Below are 18,213 nucleotides of genomic sequence, written 5' to 3'. Positions count from 1 at the left end.
AACATAGAACATCTGTTTTGGAGAATGGATGGATGGAGTTTGTTAAATGTTCCTTCCATTAATAAATGTGATTGGTGAACAAATGAGCTTTTAAAGGGGACATATCATGAAAATCTGACTTTTCCCGTGTGTAAGTGCTATAATCGGGTCCCCGGTGCTTCTACCAACCCAGAAAACGAGAACAGTTACAACCCAGTAACTTTGTTTTGGTGAGCCTTTCTCTGCAAGTTGATCAGATTTCGCTCAGTTGTGAGGTGATGTTTGTACCTGTTCTCCAGGCCTCGGTGCTGCCCCTCCAGACTCTTATGGACACTCTTCAGCTCTCCGTGTCTGCCGATCAGATCCTCGTACTCGGACGCCTGTCTCTCGTGCAGGGCGGACAGCTTCTCGTGGTCGTGTAGCAGGAGATCGTACACCGAGCGCAGGTCTTCTTTCTCTCGTATGGCCACATCTCTCTCGCTCTCTGTGCTGGACTGCTGTGTCTGCAGCTGGGCATTCTGGGACATGAGAGCAGCGCTCTGAGAGTTGAGTGTTGAGTTCTCCACCTGTGAACACATCACTTTCTTTCACTTTAACTCATGCCAAAAGCCGTTTAGCTTGAGCACACGACAGACGTCAGCAGGGTTCCTGAAGACTAACATCAGTAGTCACGATTCCATTACAGATTTGCGAAAGCTTCTGCGATATTTTCTAAATGTCGATAAAAACTATTGCGAAATGATGGCGTTTCTATTAACCGATGTCATGCGACCGAAACGTAATTTTTTCCTCTCAAAAGTCATTCCAAAAATCATGGCGACGGATGTTGGTAGGTTTACGTATATCTCAGCCACCGCACTAGCCATTATTATTAATGGAAGGAGACGTAGGCTTGTTATCAATGTCAAGGAAAGCGCCTTATACTGGGAGCGGCATGTATGGGGTGTTTCTGGGTGTTTCTCACTCATATCTGCTTCAAGCTCTTGATAAATTGAGGCATTTCTGTTTCCATTGCAGTTTTGCAAAACATTCCTTTTTCGAACTGCCTGACAAACCATCTTTTTTGAGATAGGAGTTTTTGCGTAATTTACGTGTTCCCATTGGGCGTATTTTCAATTCGCAATTTCAATTTACGCAATTTAGGGGGTAATGGAAACGCGGCTAGTGTAAGATCGTTGTGTGCAACTCTCCTGAAAAGCTAATTACAACCAAACTCCTGTAACATTCATGAGGAGAAACGTCTATCACACACTGATGCTCAATCGCTCAGAAACACACAGTTTGGTGGATGATGGCTCTGACCTGTAGTTTGGCGTTCTGCGTTTGCAGCGTGGTGTTGTTCTCCTGTAGAGACGCGGTCTGCCTCTGTAGTGCTAATATCTGAGCCTGAAGATTAGTGCTCTGAGACTCTAGCTGCTTTAACTGCGTCCGCAGAGCCTGCTTCTCCGCTTGAAGAGTGGCGTTCTGCACAAACAACAACATCAGCAACTGGTTTGGTAACGTAAAGGCATTCTGACTAGGGCTGGGACAATAAATCGATGCATTGTGAATCGAGAAATTATTTCTGGATTGATTCCAATTCAGTTTAGTTTTTAACAGCAGATTAATTGAACAGAATTGTGTGCTTTAGAAACAGCTGTGATCTGCTGGCTTCCAATGCCTTGCACACACCACTTAAACCTTCAATAAAATAATCATTCAGAAAGTTCGAAAGGTCGAGGCGAATAACAAGGGTGTTTGCAGTGGGCTGTTTACATTACTCTCGCGTCACAGAAGCATCCTGAGGTGCGAGTGCATATTCAGACTCAGCCGAACGCACGAGCGCTCTTCTCCGTGAGCATTTGAGCGTGTGGTTAAAACTAGCCTAGAGCACCATCTGCTGTTAAACGCTAAGCTCAGAATCGATTTGCGATGCATCGGTATATTGTCCCAGCCCTACTTCTGAGCGTGCTGAGCTGCTGGTACATACGTTTCTCTCCACCTCGATGAGCCGGTCCTTGAGCTTCAGGAGCTCTCGCGTGGCCTCCTGACTCTCCTTCTCCCACTTACTGACGCTGTGCTCCTCTCGTCCTCGAGCCGGCGAGCTCTGGGCCGCACACTCCTCCTCCTGACGCTGGCGCAGCGCCTCGTAGTTCTTCTTCACCTGAATACACACAACCTACAGTCACGGTCTACTGCAAACACCCACACAAACCCCTAGCGTATGTGTTAGGCGCTGCAAACCGTTCTGAGCTCCTGGCGCAGCTGCTGGTTGAGGTTGGAGGACTCCTGCAGTCGGGCTTCGAGAGCCGAGATCTTCTCCACTTTAATCTCCAGAGACGATCTCAGAGTGGACTCTAGTTTACACTCCAGAAGCTTAAACCTGACAAATGTGAAATAAGATAGACAATCATGACTCCAGCATTCATGTAAACACATGTTACAAGCTATTTTCTTTCCTGTTATTTAAAATCAAGGACAGTTAAGAAGAGCCTTCTCAAGCCTGTGAGAAGAGGTTTTTACACAGTGCTCGTGTCTCATGAACCATGGTACAGTGATGGTCTCAGATGGAAATACCATGGTACTGAATGATTGGGTTTTCTGTGCAAAACACACAGACCAGATAAATCCACACTGTTTTGAACTGTTTCATTATAGATTCTCATCAATTATTTTGATTAGTTGTTGCAGCCCCAGTAAGTACAGCAGGGGTTCAGAGATCAGTTTAGCTCCAACCTAGAGTAAACCGAACATTTTGCATCATTGAAGGATTTTATTTTAGAAGTGACGGAAAAATCTGACGTATTGTAACTTGTGTGTGTAATTCTAACCCCTGTCTACTTGGTGGCGAGTGGCTCTTGTGGACTATAAGGTTAATGTTAAACTAATGGCTTTTCTGAGTTACATGACATTGTTTACAAGCTGTTTTATTGATGTCTTTCTGCGGTTGAAACACGGATTGAGCGATTACATGAGAGACATGATACGGATTTTGGTAAATTGGACTGTATCTTTCAACATATTTCTAAGATGTTCATTCATGTTTATTTCGTCCTGTAACGTAGTAAAGAGGAAGGAATTGATTGCATTGATTCACTCGCGCTCTCCTTCACTTGAACTCAGGCACAGTCTCTCGCGCCACATTAAAGAGCGACAAAACAGTATTTATTGATAGAATTGTTTCATTAAATGGACAGAATTTGAAAGCTGAGACTTTGTTTCAAATCAAAAGTAACAAAAGCACAAAGCTTATTGCAATTTATTGGACAAACATTCATGATGAAACCCGAAAAGTGACGCACAGTCTCTGTTCAACTTTCTCTTCATAAACAAATAAATGCATAATCTTGCCTATATGTTTGTCTTGTAAGTTTGTGAATAAAAATGAAAGTTTGAACAAAAACAGAGCCTATTAAATGGCTTATTATCATTCAAATATGAAAGTTAAAATGACGGGTAATAATAGATTATGATGGAATTTACGACCCTGTCTGGCAGAATGACAGACAATGCGGAAGTCTAACACGACCTCTGCTCCAATCCTATTCATACACACTTTAACCAGCTAATCAAGGTCTTCAGGATTACTAGTAAGTTATAGGCAGGCGAGTTTGATCAGGGCTGGAGCTGAACTCTGCAGGAAAGTTGAGAACTACAGTGCAATCTGAAGTGTGTGAATTACCTGTCATCTGAGCTCTCTTCATCACCCAGAAGACCCTCTTTATCGAGACCGATCTTCTCCAGCTCATGGGTCAGTTTCTCCAGGTCATTGTTAATCTGCTGAGTCTTTAATTTTTCATTGACTAGGTCCTACATCAGGAAACATCACAACAAGGGTCATGCAAGGAATCCACAATCAAGCACACACCGTATCTAAAACTGTTGCCTTGTCCAAATACACACACTTGCGGTCTTGGCCACTTGAGAGCGCGTGCGACAGTAAGTAAGTGCACAAGACTGTCCCATGTCTTAAAAATGCCAAAGTGCAGTGCCCTCAATGCACACTAAACCCACACTATCTGAGAGTATTCCATCATGCATTATGTTCGGGAACTCAAGTGCCCCGAAATCGCGAGATGTTGAGGAAAACCTTTTACTGTAATTTAAATTAGATAGATATAATTTGGTGTTGCACATTTTATTGGTGCAAGTATGAGTATGGTGTGTGTAGGCCTATTTTGTACACCTGCAACTGTTTTTACGCCTACTTGAGAACACTTGGGCCAAATAGAGGAAATACATCATGCAATGGTCAAATGCAAAGACCGCAAGTGTGGGTACATGGACATGTGTGTTTGTTCCTCCTGGGGTGAGAAGCTCACCTCTCTCAGAGTGACCAGAGTCTTCTTATCAATGGTTGCTTGCTTGACCAGTTCCTTGTTGTCATTCTCCAGGTCTTTGGTGCGACTACACGTGTCTTTGAGAGTGTGGACCTCCTTGCCGAGCGCACGGTTCTCCTTCTCCAGATGAGAGATGCGCAGGTTGTCCTCGTCCAGTTTGGAGTCCTTGATCTCAGCCTGTTGCCTGAGCCGCTTGTTCTCCTTCTCCAGCTGCTTCTTGTCCTTCTCCAGCTGTGTGTTCTCGGCCTCCAGAGAGGCGTTCTCCTGCGCCAGCTGCTCCAGGCTCTTGCTGGAGATCTTCATCTGCTCCAGGCTCTTCTGCAGACTGTGGTTCTCCAGCTCCAGCTCCTGCAGTTCTCCCTCGAGCTGCTGGATCTTACGGCTGCCGCTCTCCAGGCCCTTCTGGAGACGCTGGTTCTCTGTGTCCAGGCTCTGGTTACTCGCCTCCAGACGCTCGTTCTTCTTGGACGACGCCTTCATCAGCTCGAGGCTCTTCCTGAGGTGCGCTCTCTCGTTCTCCAGCTCTCGGTTCTCCAGCTCCAGCTGTGTGGCTTTAGCTCCGCTGGACCGCAGAGACTCCACCATGCGCCTGAGCTCCAGGTTCTCCTGGTCCAGCTCTCGGTTCTCCTTCTCCAGCACCTCCAGCTGATAGGACAGGTTCCTCAGAGAATCGGCTGCTTTCTTCAGTCTCCGGCTCTCGGCCTCCAGCTCTGCGTTCTCCTTCTCCAACACCTCCACCTTCTCACAGGTGATGGCCTGAGCCGCCAGACGCTTCTGCAGACTCTCCTTCTCTCGCTCCAGGCGACGCACCTCCATCTCCAGCTCTTCGGCTCGCTCTCCTGTGTCTTTGAGGTGCTCCAGCTCTTTGCGGAGCTGCTTGCGCTCGAACTCCATCTTGTTGAGTTTGCTGCTGGTCTCTTTGATGGACTCGTGCAGCACACGGTTCTCCTTCTCGATGTCTTTGACACGGGCTTCGGCGCTGACCTGAGAGCGCTGCCTGAGAGAGGAGATGGTCTGGTTCAGGTGTTCGTTCTCCTGCTCCAGACCCTTGACCTGCGAGAGTCAGGGAAGAGATCGTTCAGCAACAAACACAGGACAGTTGAAGAACATTCATGACGTTTTCAGGAAAATCGAATCATATCATCTTTTAGTTATTCAAGTTGATTAGTCAAAATGTATTTGAATAACGGTAACACTTTACAACAAGGTTCATTAGTAAACATTAATGTATTAACTAACATGAACTAACAATGAACAAAACATTTGTTACAGCATCTATAAATCTTTGTTAATGTGTTCATAAAAATCCAGCTGTTCATTGTTTGTTCATGTTAGTTCACAGTGCATTAACTAATGTTAACAAACACAACCTTTGATTTGAATAATTAACTAGTGAACCTTATTGTAAAGTGTTACCCGACTAACTTTCGAATGAATTTGATGAAGAGCATGTCGAAATGGATGTGAGGCACACTATGCAACGCTTTCACAAATTTACACCAAACCTTGAGTGTGTTAAGACAACCATGACCTAAGGGTACCAGACCAGTTTCTGCACAGCGCCACCAACTGGTCATGAGATACAAAAAAAAAAAAAAAAAATATATATATATATATATATATATATATATATATATATATATATATATATATATATTTTGCTCATCTTCTAAATCTTTGATCACAAGCCTTGTTGGATTCAGTTAAGGCATGCCAAGTTGATCGTTACCTAATCACATAAATATATCTTTAAGAAACTTGGTATATTTCACTGGCTTTTCACTGCCCTGAAGGTACTGCATTTTTTTTTCTGTAGAAAAATGTCATGAGAAAAGTGTTAAAGTGTGTTAAAAGGCTGTGGATTACTAAGTCCTACTGGCCCGGTTGGGCTAGCAGATGAAATTTTAACTTGCCCTGACAACATTTTTACAGGCTCCACCACAAAAATAAGATAAATAAATAAATAAAATAAAAGTTAAGTGTGAGCAATGAATAAAGTTATCTTTCACCACTTCTTGCACTTGAATAGTTTAAAATAGCTTTAATGTTTGAACTGGCAAGACGTGTAAATGATAAGCTTGAGTGAGGATTAAGCCCTGGCTCTGGGCCATCCTTATCATCCAGCCCTGAGATGTGTGTTATCTAGTAGACTATTCTTATTATTCTGCATGCTCTTAAAATTTTAAAATAAAAAACACAGCCAGAGACTAACGTTGAGAATGAGCTGTAATAGCTAAACTGGCACATTTAGAGAAATGTTTATTAATGTGCATTGTCCCTGTAAATATGAAAAAACATTAATCAAATTAGGTAAAAGTAAAGTAACATGAAAGAAAATGAAAACATAATAATAATAACATATACTGCGTTAGACCAAACTGGGAAGGGTCACAGCACTTTCATATAGTTGTCCTCTTGTTGGTTTAACTGCTTCTATTGCTCTCCTCATTTGTAAGTCGCTTTGGATAAAAGGATCTGCTAAATAATTAAATGTAAATGCGTGGCTTAATGCACTAATGCCTGAAACGCTGTATGGAGTAATTTCATACGTAAAATTCTTATGTAAAGTTTCTGATGTGTAATCTGCCAGCATGAACCAATAGGTCCTCTACTGGTAATCTCTCAGCCAATGAGCTTCAAGCTCCCTATTCCGCTAACATTTAAATAGTCTGGCTTCAGTGTTGCTGTAAGCAGTTCACTAATCTCTCCCAGATTACTATGTGGCATCAGGCCTGGTTACTGGCAGACGTTTCTAAACGGGTAAGCTTTAGACAAACGGCTCAGGCACACATGGGTCAAACCAGCACAGATACACACAGATAGACTCAGTGTCCAGTTAAATTAGACCCAGCTCTCCTGGAGCAGGATGATGGATATTTAAGCTACACCACCAGGTAAACAGGAGTTCAGTCACTGCTGTTACACCTAACCTGCGGCTCAGAGCAGCAGAACACAAGATCTGTGGTGGATTTACTGCAGTGCTGTGTGTTTGTGCATGTGTTTCCCACATCTGTGTGTGTCTCAGAAGCAGCAAGACCAAATACATTAACTTATCATGACCATTACCATGCTAAACGTTTATTCTGTCATGACTGAGCTATAATTACAGCTAGTGAAATCTGACATGTCAAACTCATGATTATAAGTTTTATAAAAGCTCTCCCACTTGATAGTTGTGACATCAGACACATATGTGACCCTGGACCAGAAAACCAGTAACAAAAAGCTGAATAAATAAGCTTTCTATTGATGTATTGTTTGTTAGGATAGGGCAATATTTGGCTGAGATACAACTATTAGAAAATCTTCATTCATGTCCAATGTTGTCCATTAATGTTCGCGATTTTGCTGCATCCACTCACTTTCATATATTTACGGTAGGAGATTTACAAAATATCTTCATGGATCATGACCGGTACTTAATATTCTTATGATTTTTGGCATAAAAAAAAAAAAAGGTCGATCATTTTGACCCATACTATTGCCACAAATATACCCGTGCGACTCGAGACACATTTGGTTTTTACTGTATAAAAAGCAATGATTTTGTCTGAAAGACAAGAAAAGCTCAGAATAAAATGAATTGCGTTGTCAATCCGGCATGACACGGCAGTATAACACGTGTTGGGATCGGTGTGAGTGAAGTTTACCTGTCTGTCGGAGTTCTCCTGGAGTGTTTCCAGTGTTTTCTCCAGCTGAGCTTTCTCTTTCAGCAGATCTGAGCTCAGACTCTCAGCACTGCGCAAACTCTCTCTGTCTGCGGTCAGCTCCGTCTGCAGCTGCTCCAGCTGTGCACACACACACACACACACACACACACACACTCATCACACTGAGCACGAGCACTCTCTGACATATGGACACACACTCGCTCATAATGAGCAATCAAACTCATATGAGCGGTTAATCCTCTGAAAGCAGCTTAACTAAACCCAAATCAGATTTAAACTGGGATTACTCACTGATGAATATGATCCTGCTCTGGGTGCTTGCTGTCCGTTAACATTTTAACCCATTCTGTACAAACTTCGCTCCTTTCTTTGTGTGTGTAACAGAATCTACTAAGGACGATAACGATTAAGGCTTAGTTTTAAAAATCGTTGTAAATGTAAGTCCACAGCACGCCACCACGGGGGAACAATATCACTGCAATCACTTTTTGCCAGCTGATGAAGGATAAAAACATTGACAGCCAATCAGAATCCATCCTGCTTTAAAGAGCTCGAGCATTTAAACAAGGGTTGCAGTCGTAACCCGAGACGTTCCCTTTCGAGGGAACTCGCACTGCATCGATACAACACTTTGGGGAACGAGTACCCACAACGAGCCCTGGCTGTCCCAGTGTGAAGCTGCGCACAGGCACACTTAGGACGGGAGTGCTAGAGTGTCTGGCGTAGAAGGACTGTCCATGGCTATAGAATCTGATGAAAGTGTGAGGTGTGGCCCATCCTGCTGCATCGCACACTTCTTGGGTCGGGGCCCCTGAGAGGAGGGCTCTAGAGGACGCCATGCCTCTGGTTGAATGAGCCCTCACGGCCAAAGGTGAAGGCAAGCTGCGCACCTGATAGGCCACAGAGACAGCCTGAACGACCCAGTTATGTTCAGATCCTGTTCCCGATCCTGTTTGGATACGGGAAGCCCCTTCTTGGGCGACCTGAAACACACCAGCAACTGGTCTGCCTTCCGCAATGAAGAGGACCTCTGGACAATAAATCTTGAGAGCTCTGACAGGGCAGAGCAAATTAAGTCTTTCTTCACCCGCCGTCACCTGAGGTGGAGGATGAAAAGCCTGCAGAACCGTAGGCCGTGCCACATTAGAGGCACTTTAGGCACATAGCCCGGCCTGGGATGCAAGATAGCCTTAATGTCGCCTGGAGCAAACTCTGGGCCAGAGTTTCCGCTAGAAAAAAATGGACATTTTGATGATATGCCGGTCAAATATCACCTCTTAATTAGTCAAGTTGAGGAAAACTGGAGGCAGGCTACTTAACTTAAAAAATGACATAATCAGGCCGTATAGAATGCAACATGTTTATAACTTTCAAATAGACGAAAAAAAACATGAACGTCCAATTGGCGTCAATCAACGTCAATTGTTTTTACTATGGTTTCACATTCATAGTTTAACAAACCAATCCCCCTTCCCCACATAAAATATCTGAATAGTAGGCAAGCCTATTGTTTTTACTCAAGCGAACTTAATTATACATTCTCAGTATGTCTCATTTAGCTGGTAACATTTAAATTGGCCACCGTGAAATGACTCCTTGTCAAATGAACTGGAACAAACAAATGACTAGGCCTATAACATTGTCTCGCGTCATTTTAGGCTACTTTTTACGCTGTTTTGCAGTGCTGAATTGTGCAGCTGCCAACTTAAAATCAAAACTTCCCTGTAGCCGTTTGATTGTGGCATTTCTTTGAGATTTAGAATCCAGTATAGGCTAATTATTGTTCCTTTTATGAATTTAAGAAAGAACTCTGTCTCGTATATAGAATAATGTATTATTATTTTCTGTATGACCAGAAATGATAGAGTATTTTAAGTTGTTTCCACTGTTGATAGGAAAATGCAAGTGTTCGCGCCCGCGCCTCCGTGTCATGCAGTGCGCGCTCCACACTCAGCTTTGTTCCTTTTTTTGCATAAAAGCGTCTTCTAAATATAGCCTATTAAATGTTATAATAGCCTATAATAAAATTATTATTATTTGCGTAGCTATACATGGACCTCAAACACACCGCGTCTTCTAAGTCAGGTGACTGTAAATGTGCAAAAACTGTTTCCATTGCAGTTTTGCGAAATATTCCTTTTTCGAATTGCCTGAAAAACCTCCTCATGCGAGCGTAAAAACTTTTTTGCGATAAACGGGAGTTTTTGCGAAATTGACGTGTTTCCATTGTGCGTATTTTTTTTCAATTTGCGCAATTTGAAGGGTAATGGAAACGCGGAACAACTTGCAATGCGCATAAGCCGCGTAACCTTGTTCTCCGCAAGGCGACTTCGCTGCTTCGAATTCGTCCGATTCTGCTTTTTCTCCGGTGGTGGTGGAGCTGTCTGGACATCTGAGGCTTCAGGTGTTCCTGATTCACCATCGTCCGTCGCGTCTGGCCTCTGAAAAAAGCTTTTAAGGCTAGTCTGCCTGGGCCTGGCCATATTTGAAACGTCTCACTCATTCGTTCGTTGTTTAGGTCTATATTACAGCCGTTTTAGGCGTGCGCTTTATTTGAAATGCAGCAGGCGATGTTGTTTAATAACTTTCAAACGGTAGAGCCTGTTCCTTTATAACATAGCCAAAGGTCAGTGTATTTTTGCTTTATACATTTTAGGCTTATTCTCAAATTCAGATTGTGTTAGGGGGGCGGGATTATTAGGCAATTTTAATCGGACAATTTGACCGGAGAGATTTAATTTTGTCGGACATTTCATTTTTTTTTCGGCCAATGTCCGGCAATTATCGGACAACGGAAACCCTGCTCTGGGCACCCGTGAGATATAGAAAGGACCTGAATATCTCCTACTCTCCTCAGAGAAGTAATGGCTAATAAAAAAGCTACCTTGAGGGAAAGGTTCTTGGCCTCAGCCGACTCCAGAGGTTTGAAGGGGGCCTCGACCAGCCCTTCAAGAACCACTGCCAGGTCCATGTGGGAACTCCGGTACGAGCCGCAGGTCTCATCCTCCAAGCCCCCCGGAGGAAACATACGACCAGCTGATGTCTCCCCAGAGGCCCATCACCCAGATGAGCGTGGAAAGCCGCTATGGGAGCCACGTACACCTTGAGTGTGGACGGGGTAAGATCAGCAGAGAAGCGATCCTGGAGGAACTCCAGCACTGAAGCCACCGGGCAGTTAACTGGGTCCACCTCACGCTCTCGACACCAAACGATGAAAACATTCCATTTTAGGCCGTTCAATTTCCTCGTGTAAGGAGCTCTAGAGCTGAGTATGGTCTCGACTACTCCTACTGATAGGCCAGCCTCTCGCTACTGTGCCCCCTCAGGGGCCAGACCCACAGTTTCCACAGCTCTTGCCGAGGGTGAATATTGAGCATCGTTCAGTGGTCATGTGACCGACCATTCAGCGAGTAAACACGTCTGCTCTAGAGAGCTCACGCTGCTTGAACTTTGAGCCGAGCGGATAAATGGTCCGAGTGACGTGGTTCAAATGAGTATAAATGAATTCATGCTACCTTTTTTTAATCGACAAATTTGTCATCTTTGGATGATAACTCGAGGTTAGTTTCACTTTCGCCACTTCCACTCATTTTTTCCTCCTCGTGTCGAGTTTTCTTTGCTGATAGCTTACAATGTGCAGTAGGAAATGGGCGTGTACTTTGACGGGCAAGTTAAAAGCTGCACGCTGACTGGCTGTTGTCGTGTTTATTTCTGCTGTGTGATTGGCTGTTAGATTAATCCATATAGAGTAAAAATGTCCAAAGCACATCATCGTTATTGACATCACTTTTATCGCAGTTCCATATGATATGGTTTATCGGCCCAGCCCTACTCACGGTATGACCTCTGACCTGCTGGCTGAGTGTGTGTTTGTGTTTCTCCAGTCGTAGGCGTGTGCTGCTGTGACCTCTGACCTGTTGGATGAGTGTGTGCTTGTCTTTCTCCAGGCGTAGGCGTGTGCTGCACTCGCTCGATGCCTTCAGCTCCTCGACGCTCTTCTGCAGCATCTGATTCTCCTTCTCCAGCTTCAGCAGCTGACTGGACGTCAGGTCGTTCACCTCGTGACCCAGGGACTTCTGCGGCACTGCCAACACACACACCTCTGAGAGTTACCAACACACACCTCTGAGAGTTACGACACACCTCTGAGAGTTACCAACACACACACCTCTGAGAGTTACCAACACACACCTCTGAGAGTTACCAACACACACCTCTGAGAGTTACCAACATACACACCTCTGAGAGTTAAATCTCTGGTACAACCACACCTGAGCTTGTACTTTTAGTCAGCTCAGGTGTGGTTGTGTACCTTCAGTCAGCTCAGGTGTGATTGTACCTTCAGTCAGCTCAGGTAAGGTTGTGTACCTTCAGTCAGCTCAGGTGTGATTGTACCTTCAGTCAGCTCAGGTGTGATTGTACCTTCAGTCAGCTCAGGTGTGATTGTACCTTCAGTAAGCTCAGGTGTGGTTGTACCTTCAGTCAGCTCAGGTGTGATTGTACCTTCAGTCAGCTCAGGTGTGGTTGTACCTTCAGTCAGCTCAGGTGTGATTGTACCTACAGTCAGCTCAGGTGTGGTTGTACCTTCAGTCAGCTCAGGTGTGATTGTACCTTCAGTCAGCTCAGGTGTGGTTGTACCTTCAGTCAGCTCAGGTAAGGTTGTGTACCTTCAGTAAGCTCAGGTGTGGTAGTGTACCTTCAGTCAGCTCAGGTGTGATTGTACCTTCAGTCAGCTCAGGTGTGGTTGTACCTTCAGTCAGCTCAGGTGTGATTGTACCTTCAGTCAGCTCAGGTGTGGTTGTACCTTCAGTCAGCTCAGGTGTGGTTATACCTTCAGTCAGCTCAGGTGTGGTTGTACCTTCAGTCAGCTGAGGTGTGGTTATACCTTCAGTCAGCTGAGGTGTGGTTGTGTACCTTCAGTCAGCTCAGGTGTGGTTATACCTTCAGTCAGCTGAGGTGTGGTTGTGTACCTTCAGTCAGTTCAGGTGTGGTTGTGAGTCAGCTCAGGTGTGGTTGTACCTTCAGTCAGCTCAGGTGTGGTTATACCTTCAGTCAGCTCAGGTGTGGTTATACCTTCAGTCAGCTGAGGTGTGGTTATACCTTCAGTCAGCTCAGGTGTGGTTGTACCTTCAGTCAGCTGAGGTGTGGTTATACCTTCAGTCAGCTGAGGTGTGGTTGTGTACCTTCAGTCAGCTCAGGTGTGGTTATACCTTCAGTCAGCTGAGGTGTGGTTGTGTACCTTCAGTCAGTTCAGGTGTGGTTGTGAGTCAGCTCAGGTGTGGTTATACCTTCAGTCAGCTGAGGTGTGGTTGTGTACCTTCAGTCAGCTCAGGTGTGGTTATACCTTCAGTCAGCTGAGGTGTGGTTGTACCTTCAGTCAGCTCAGGTGTGGTTGTACCTTCAGTCAGCTCAGGTGTGGTTATACCTTCAGTCAGCTCAGGTGTGGTCTTAGAGAGCTGCTCCAGTTCCCAGCCCAGGTGCAGAGACTCGTCCATGCTCTGTTTCTGAGCCATCTCTAGCGTCAGGTTCTCCTCCAGCAGCTCCTCCATGCGCTTCCGGTCCATGTCCCGCTTCTGCAACACAACACCATCATATATCAGGATTAGCATACTGCACATCTCGGGTTTAAAACAAATCATTATATTTATGCAAAGTTGATAGACTGTCCTGTCATTTATTTATGTTCTCCGTTTGAAAACAGACTTTGTACATTTATTTTGCCAATTGTTAACTGTGTTGCTGCTGTTGCAACAAATAGAAAGATGTAACTGATTACTAAGCTGCACTAAAGTAGCAATACTTTTTTTATTCAGCCAGTTTAGAATTTATAGGCCTACATATTTTTTTTAATTGTTCAAATAATCTTTACGTGCTTTATTTGTGAACTGTTTGTTCACCTGATAAATATTTTATTTAAAAAGAAACTTTAGTGAGAGTGCACTATTTTGTTTTGCACTTTTATTCAGGCAGAGATAAGAGTTTGGTTTGCAAGGAGGGAGTGAAAATACATAAATTACAGTATTAAAAGTGTTAAATAAAACAGTTTCTTCATTTCAGTGCTGAAAAAACAAACAATTAACAGTTCTGCATATCGTTTATCGGACACATAAACTTCTAAATAATCACATCAGTTATAAAAATAAAAATCATCATCGGTCGATCTCTACTCTACAGTGCTGTTTAAATATAGGTTTGATCGCTATATGCTCTCTCACCATCTCCATGTCGTGGATCTTATTTTTAAGCTGCAGATTTTCCTTCTCCAGCTCATGATGTTTATCAGATCGAGCTCTGAATGACTCCAGCTGATCCTCCAGCATGCTTTTGGTCTCCAGCAGAACCTGATTGTCCTCCTTCAATTCCTGCATGAACACATACAATCATAACCGCCATCAAAATCAGCCATCAATCAATAACAGCCACAGCATTCCCAGCATTCCCTCGGGAAACACAATCAATAACTGCCACAGCATTCCCAGTAGGGCTGTCAAAATTGCTCCAAAATGACGTTCGAATATTCCCTCTAAAAAACACACAAATATTCGAACTATTCAAACATCTGGTTGCGCATTTTGTCAATGACGCGCATTATGTCAATAATAGGACAAATTAACACAAAGAGACATAACTACTTGTATATGTAGTTTATTTAAGTTTAAACATATTTGACAACACATTACCTACACAAAAACAAGTAAATCAACTAATGGCCAAGACCGCAGACCTCACTCTCGCTCGCTCACTCGCACTCACAGGCACTCTCTCTCTCTCTCTCTCTCTCTCTCTCTCGCCCTCACACTCATGCTGCGTTCACACCAAACGCGAATAGAGCGTCTGGCGCGAGTGATTTCAATGTCTCAGGGTCTTGCGGCACGAATGACGCGTCACGCTCTCCGCGCGTCAATTTCGCTTCAAACTTTTGCTTTTGACGCGCGAATGGATTCAAATGTTCAAGAGTCCAACTAGACGCGGTAGACGCGAATCCGACATTGAACGCTCCGAGCGAGCTGTGCTGTGGTAAACATAGAACTTTTCCTTGACATGAAACGGTAAATAATCAAACCAGTGCAGTGCATGAAACTGCTGTATCTAACCTACCTTATTCAAGCAATATCTTCAGTCAGTACAGTAGCCTACACTTTAGTAATGTTTCTGTTTAACGTTAACGCTTCTTCCTGTGACCTGTCCCCACTCGCAAAGCAGACAGCAGACTCTGCTGCCGCGGGCGTTTTTCCACATTCGAATACTAATTTTCACATTCGAAATTCTGTTTTTTAAAACTATTCGAATATATATTCAAATTTAGAATATTCGTTGACAGCCCTAATTCCCAGCATTCCCTCGGGAACACACACAATCATTAACTTCCACAGCATTCCCAACATTCCCTCATGAAACACATAAATTTCCCCAGCATTCCCTCGTGAAACACAATAACTGCCACAGCATTCCCAGCATTCCCTCGGGAACACACACAATCAGTAACAGCCACAGCATTCCCAACATTCCCTCGTGAAACACAGTAACTGCCACAGCATTCCCAGCATTCCCTCGGGAACACACACAATCAATAACTGCCACAGCATTCCCAACATTCCCTCGTGAAACACAATAACTGCCCCAGCATTCCCTCGTTAACCCTCTGAGGTCGGCAAACGCGCCGGCGCGTTTTGCTGGATTTTCTTCACATTGTAGCACTATAAACTTAAATTTCTCCGTCATTTATGGTCATACAGAAAAAAGAAATATAAAAAAAGAATCTGTGATATTTCTTCTTTTGTATGTGTCCACTTACAATCAAATCAAAACATTGTGCTTTTGTAAAATAAAGAAAATAAACAGGGTGTGCGTTCTGCCTCTCCGTCGCGGTGAACTTTTTTTTCTTGAGCACGTCTATAAACTGAAACAAAACTCAGCGAATACTTGTCACACATTTATGAGCCATATACCTTTATAAACATTTAAGTGTGTACTTTTAAATGATCGGATTCAAACTGAAAACAAATATTCTCTGTTTAAGTAATTTGTATAAAACCAACAAGATGTCCAGCTTCTCAAACGCTTCCTAATTATTTTTTAATTTGAACACGCCCACTCGCGCAAAAGACATTCACATGCAAATCTCCACATGGAACGCGAACGCGCTCATTACCTCAAAAACAAAACACCAACAAACTTCACAAGTCTCTGCTTTTCGTCGAGTTTGAAAGGCGCACCGTGAGCTTACATTGGATTTACCCCAGAAGAAGAAGAACGCGATTTGAAGACAAGAAAGATGTAAGGTAAGAAATTCGTACATATTAGTTTGTTATTGTTGCATAAATTTCACATTGCAGTTGAACTGTTGCTAGATATATGGTGAATATTATAATATTTAGACCCGTGTTTACTGTTACTGTGTTTGTGGATATCTGCTCAAATGTAGATATGTATATGGTAACCATAATGTTTTATATTTGAGCGCGATCGCGTTTGAATGTTTGATATTTTGGATCGCGATCGCGTTTGAAAAGCAAACGGCTTCATGTTTTTACTATTATCTCATTTCATATCATCATAACGAATAGAAACATTTGAAGTAACATCATAATCAATATATTTTTCTCTAGCTTAGTTGTTACTGAAATATTTTTGAAGATTTATAGGCTGCTATAGGTTATTGTTATTATTATTTTATGCAGCACTGCACATAGCCTATGCCTACAAGGCACAACAAACCTGGTGCTCATTATATAATATATTGTTGGAAACATTTATGTGTGTGTGTGTGTGTGTGTGTGTGTGTGTATTCTGTGAATTTTAAAAAGCAATTTTAACCAGAAAAATAAAACATGTATTCCCAAAATCGTGCAGGCCTTTCTCTTGATATCAGTATGTTCACTTTTTTTTTCTTTCAGGGCCCAGATGCCACTGAGTCCTGCTGACTTCAACATTCACACGAGTCTCTGTACATGAACATGGTAAAGTGAAAATCAAACACCTTGGAAATGAAAGGTATGTACAATGTTTTTAGGAATTGCACAAAGGTCTCTGTCTTTGGATCATTGTTTTCAATGAGTGCTTTTTTGTCATTTGTTGTGTATATTTGGATTATGTTGTGTTGTAAATAAATCCAAAAAATCTAAAAGCCATTTGTGCAAAAGGCCACTTATGATAATGTCAGAGCACTATTGCGCTACTCTAGTGAGACTCTTATTATGAAAGTCTGTGGCGCGAGCAACCGGAAGAGACACTGTTCATTCAGTACGGCGCGAACAGCAGATTACCTCAGCAGCTGTCCGAAATCAGTTTGCCGCATTCAGGAACGGCTGAAGACGTGCGTCGCTCTGATTAGATGTTTCTTGTGTTTGTGTGCGTCCTATAACGAAGAAACCACACACTCATAATACTGTACATCTACATCTCAACTACGAGCATGCCAAACACGTCTACGTCTGTTAATGAGTATTCAGCCCGCTTATGAGCCAGTTCTACGTCAATTAAAGCAGGACTCACTGACTGTGCACCTACTAAATCTAAGTCTCCACTAAATGTGCTCAACCTGCTCACGCATTGGGTCATTGTCCCTTTCAATCCTTACATGTTATCGGCCATCATCTTCAGGGTCAAGCAAAGCTAGGATCCATTCTCTCTGCAGGCCGTCAAGGAAGCCCTCCATAGTCCACTGCACTGTTTAGCTCAAACTCCTTCTTGTTAATGCTCATGTAAAGGCTGACTCCCTCTCCTGTTAATATTTCATACCAGTGAAAATAAAATCAGTTCAAAGTGATGCTTCTCTCTGAGGTGTTCTGATCGACACACCTAGTTCACTGCTAAACACACCTGAAACCAGCCCTTATCATCTATAAGAGTAGCCTTCGCTACACCATTCTTTTTTAAATCTCCTCATTCTTTGTGCAAGGTTGCTCAGAATGACAGGGCCTGATAGCTCCTAATAGGGCCGTTAGGGGAGGGTCTTTGTCTTTCTCAGGTGTGAAAAGCTTACATATTAATGAGCTCCCGCATAAAGCTTTTTCACACAAAACACGTCGTAAAAATTTTAAATCAATATATTGTCTTATCTGAATGAGCAGTCAGGGTGATTTTCACATAGTTTTGGAGCAAATATTCTAGGCTACGTGATACAATTTTCAAAAGTCTTGTGAAGAAATAATCAGTATGGGTTTCATGACCTTATTTAAGTGACAATTTTTTTTGTATTTTCACAAACCACGCATAAATGTCATTATCTCAAAACAACAAAC

General features: G+C 43.2%; 1 protein-coding gene across 5 annotated transcripts in view; it reads right to left on the bottom strand.

The window, feature by feature from the left end:
• ccdc88ab (coiled-coil domain containing 88Ab) overlaps window positions 1-18,213 on the bottom strand; it is a 97,005-nt gene that overhangs the window by 41,207 nt on the left and 37,585 nt on the right. For all 5 annotated transcript variants that reach the window (XR_014625552.1, XM_084390765.1, XM_084390764.1 and 2 more), the window contains exons 11-20: window positions 14,185-14,331; window positions 13,395-13,542; window positions 11,884-12,053; window positions 7,949-8,086; window positions 4,281-5,351; window positions 3,641-3,768; window positions 2,203-2,341; window positions 1,949-2,122; window positions 1,282-1,443; window positions 268-545 (exon numbers count right to left, since the gene is read on the bottom strand). Coding sequence is in view for 4 of the 5 variants with exons in the window: in XM_084390765.1 (XP_084246891.1) it covers window positions 268-545; window positions 1,282-1,443; window positions 1,949-2,122; window positions 2,203-2,341; window positions 3,641-3,768; window positions 4,281-5,351; window positions 7,949-8,086; window positions 11,884-12,053; window positions 13,395-13,542; window positions 14,185-14,331 (2,555 nt within the window). In the remaining variant the exon portion in view is untranslated. The remainder of the gene's footprint in view (window positions 1-267; window positions 546-1,281; window positions 1,444-1,948; window positions 2,123-2,202; window positions 2,342-3,640; window positions 3,769-4,280; window positions 5,352-7,948; window positions 8,087-11,883; window positions 12,054-13,394; window positions 13,543-14,184; window positions 14,332-18,213) is intronic.

Source organism: Rutilus rutilus (genome assembly GCF_951802725.1).
Source record: "Rutilus rutilus genome assembly, chromosome: 20".
Classification (NCBI taxonomy): Eukaryota; Metazoa; Chordata; class Actinopteri; order Cypriniformes; family Leuciscidae; genus Rutilus; species Rutilus rutilus.
Note: the sequence above shows the minus strand (reverse complement) of the source record. Positions and strands in the feature narration are given on the sequence as shown.